The sequence below is a fragment of the Pterocles gutturalis genome, unplaced genomic scaffold (assembly GCF_000699245.1).
Source record: "Pterocles gutturalis isolate BGI_N339 unplaced genomic scaffold, ASM69924v1 scaffold35725, whole genome shotgun sequence".
NCBI classification, from domain to species: Eukaryota; Metazoa; Chordata; class Aves; order Pterocliformes; family Pteroclidae; genus Pterocles; species Pterocles gutturalis.
In genome coordinates, this window is record NW_010142022.1 from 1 (window position 1) to 3,723 (window position 3,723).

At 59.1% G+C, this 3,723-nt stretch overlaps 1 protein-coding gene across 1 annotated transcript in view; it reads left to right on the forward strand.

Moving 5' to 3' along the window:
• Positions 1-148: 148 nt before the first annotated feature.
• LOC104469651 (proto-oncogene tyrosine-protein kinase Src-like) overlaps positions 149-3,723 on the forward strand; it is a gene marked incomplete at both ends in the record, with an annotated part of 6,443 nt that continues 2,868 nt past the window's right edge. Inside the window, 2 exons of the mRNA XM_010084235.1 lie at positions 149-263; positions 3,521-3,619. Of these exons, the coding sequence (XP_010082537.1) occupies positions 149-263; positions 3,521-3,619 (214 nt within the window). The remainder of the gene's footprint in view (positions 264-3,520; positions 3,620-3,723) is intronic.

Consider the following 3,723-nt stretch of genomic DNA (forward strand, 5'->3'; position numbering starts at 1 on the left):
GATGTCCTGCTGGTGAGGGACTCTGTCTCTCAGCTGGAGGGGAGCAGAGCTGTGTTTTATCGGCCCGGATGGGAGGATGGGAGGAGAGGAGGATCCCTGGCAGGGTGCCCAGCGCCGTGGCAGCGCCGGTGGCTGTGCCTGTCCTGAGCGGTCTGTGTCACAGGTGGCGTCACCACCTTCGTGGCCCTCTATGACTATGAGTCCCGGACTGAAACCGACTTGTCCTTCAAGAAAGGAGAGCGCCTGCAAATCGTCAACAACACGTGAGTGTCCCTGTCCCTGCGGCTGAGCCCGCGGCAGTGACCTGCCACCCCCACCCCTCCCACGGAGCTCCCCATGCCCAGCCCTCCCCGGGGATGGGTGCTCTGGGAGGGACACTCCGGGTGATCGCTGCATGATCACCAGTGGTGCCACAATGTGCATGGACATGGTGGCTTGTCCAAGGACATCAGCGATGGAGGCGATCATTTGCCTGCTCCCACCTCCTCCCAGCCCTGCTTCTGGTCACCGTTGCCTTGCAGCCTTGTCACCAAGCCACCTCCTCTGCCTGCTGGCCAGTCCCTGCCCCCCAGTGCGGGGCCATGTCCCCACCGGTCCCATGTCCCCGTCAGTGCTCGGCTCCCTCTCGTTTCCTGGACACATCTCCTCAGCTTCCTGGGTGCTTTCCCCTGTGCTTGCACAGCGCTTCTGACCTCAGCTTCTCTCTTGACTGTTTTTTCTCTCCTCTGTGCCACGCTGTCGTTTAGGAGAAAAGTGGACGTCAGGTGTGTATTGCAGATTATTCCTGTTATCCTTGATGATCTGAAATGATAAAAGCCCCTCCGCTGCCCAGTTTAGGGCAAGGTTGGGTGGAGCGGGCCTGGGAAGAGATGTTTGCCTGATGTGTGGTCAGTTGGGTTTCTCCTCCCTGAGTGACTGGGGCAGGGTGGGGAGCCCCTTCCCGTGCCCGGGAACTGCTCCATCCAGCTCTGTGTCTGCACCGAGGAGCGCTGAACCTGGCCCCCTGTCCTTGTCCATGCCTGGCACCCCTCCGCAGCCCCTTTTCAGTTGGCTCTCTGCTCCCTCCTGGCCTTTTCTGTATTTATTTTTGCATTTTTAAATTTTATTTTTGTTTTCTGTGAGTGGCTCAGGGGACTCAAGCGCTTCCTTAGGGGTCTGGCTCCCGCTCGTTCGCTCTCCGTCCTGCCCGTGGCAGCACACCCAGCACTTGCTGCATGGTGCAGGGCAGCACGATGAGCTGCAAGATGCTCCTAAACATCATCTTGTGTTAAACCAACGTGTGGTCTGTCCTGGCACACATGGTCTGCAGCATCCTTCAGCCATGGAGAGAGGCAGCGCAGAAAGCTGGGCAGCCTGTGCTGTGCTCGGGGGGGTGAATCTCTCTTCTCACTGAGTGCCCAGAGATGCTCGGATGCTCGGGGAGCAGCTCGGGCTGCTGCGCTTTGGGGACAGCAAGAGGCAGGTGTGCCATGTCCCCTTCCTCTGGCTCCCCAGCAGGGCACAGTTGGTGCCCTGGGGCTGTGGGAATGGTGCTTGGGGTCACTGGGAAGGGCTGGCAGGTCCTGGGTGCCCACGGCCATGGGGACAACCGGCCACCGGTGGCTTCGCAGGGCAGCTGTGGGTTTCGGCTGCTCTGTCAGGGCTGGGGCTGTGCAGGGCGAGAGGAGAAGCCTCCACGTTGCTCATCTCCCTGCTCCTGCATCCCAGCAAAGTCCAGGCTGGCTGCGGTGATCCATTCAAATCCATCCACCCCAGCGCAGAAAGGCACTCGTGGTGCCGTTTCCAGCAGGAGGAGGTCTCCTCCCAGCCAGCTGGCAGCCAGCAGGGATGCAGTGGGGTATTTTGGGTAAGATTGTGCAGGGAATTGTTGAAATGCTTTGTTTTGATGATGATGATTATTATTTTTTTTTTCCCCTGCTGAGACATTTTTGGAATAGTTTGTTTTTGCTGAATTCCCAGCTTGCAGCCTTGCAGACCAAGCTGGAGTAAAGCCACAAGTCACAAGCAGGGCATTTCTCAAGCAGATGTTTTCTCTGAGCCCGTGGGAAAGGAGCCCAACCAGTCCCCTGTCCCGTTTGGAGAAATCCCAGTAAAGGTGACTGGGGCAGCAGCTCCGGCTGGGGAGCCCAAGCTACCTGCCATGAGATGTGCCAAATCCAAGAGATTAAGCTAAAATACTGTCTGGGGCTGCTATGAGGCTGGGGCCAGGCTCCAGGTGGGCAGCAGAGCCCAGCTCTGGGTGGGAGGAGATGCCCAGAGGGTCCCCGCTTTCCCCAGCCCCACTGCCACCCGCGTGGGGAGCTGGGGGCTGTGTCCAGCTTCTCCTGGCCACTTGGAAGCATCGCTGGTTTAGCTGGGACAAGTGAAAGTCAGAAGTTGCTGGTGTGTCTGGAGTGGGGATGGAGGTTCAGATGTCAGCAGGGTCAGGGATGGGACTGGCCGTGGTCTGATGGGTCTCGCAGTGGTGATGGAGGTCATTAAGGTTTTTCTGTAAAGTGTTTGTGGGGGTCATCCTGCCAAGTTCTCACATCTTTGTGGTGCTGTTCCCACGGATCTGCAGTTTTCCCATAGCCGCCTCTCCCTCCCGGTCAGGAGAAATTCAGTGACTGGTCTCTGATGGGTGAGAAGATGCAGGTGGGGGGGAGGCAGTCCTGCTCTCTGCAGGGATGGGGAAGCTGCCTCCCACCGTCCTGTTGTTCTCTATTTATTGTCCTTTCCTGCCCTGTCCCGTGCAGGAGGACAGAGCACCGAGAAGGCTCCCGCGCCCTGCCAGCTCCTGGGGACGTGCTTGGGGCCACTGTGCCTGGGGCAGGAGGGATGACAGGTCAACCCCATGTTTTGGGGACAGCACAGGGGGTCCTGCAGGGCAGAGCTGTGCTGTGGGGTTGGCTCTGTGCCAGCCTCACTCATGGTCGTGCTAGCTCATGGTCAGGTCTGCGGCCATGCAGGGTGCCTGTCCCAGGGCTGTGGAGTGTCCCCAGGCTGGATGGAGCCCACTGCATCCTGGCCAGGCTTCACTGTGGGACAGATCTCACCCCCCACCCAAACCTCACTTTGTCCTGTTGCTTTTCTGCAGCCTGTGTTTAACAAACACTGTCTCTTGGGTTTTCCAGGTGCTTTTTTTAACCACTGCCACCATTCTGTTGCTTTTCCCCGTTTCCCCTCCCTCCCCCTCGCCTGTTACTCCCCTCTGCCTGGGATCCCCAAAGCCCCCCAGCCTCCAGCCAGCCCCATTCGTGTTCAGGTGGCTCCAAAGCTGTTTTGGCTCACTGGCTGCCCTGATTTAAGTTTAAAGCATCCCACGTGCGGATGGGCAGCCCCAATACCGAGAGTTTCCCCAAACGGAGCCATGGACAGAGGCTGGCAGCTGGAGCTGGGGTCTGGCTGCGGGGCTGGGGGGCTGCATCCCTTCCTGGGGGGCTCTGCGCTGGCTCACCCCCCGCCCTGGTGCCTGCGGGTGGGAGAGGGGCTGGCTGGGGTCTCTGGGCTTCACACTGAGTGTGTTTTGGTTCTCTTGCAGGGAAGGTGACTGGTGGCTGGCTCATTCCCTCACTACAGGACAGACGGGCTACATCCCCAGTAACTATGTCGCGCCCTCAGACTCCATCCAGGCTGAAGAGTAATTCCCAGCTTTTAGACAGTTTAAAGACAAGCGATAGCAAACACACCCTGAGCATCCTCCCTTCCCTTGCCCCTCTCCTGGGCAAAACCTGCCAGGCCTCC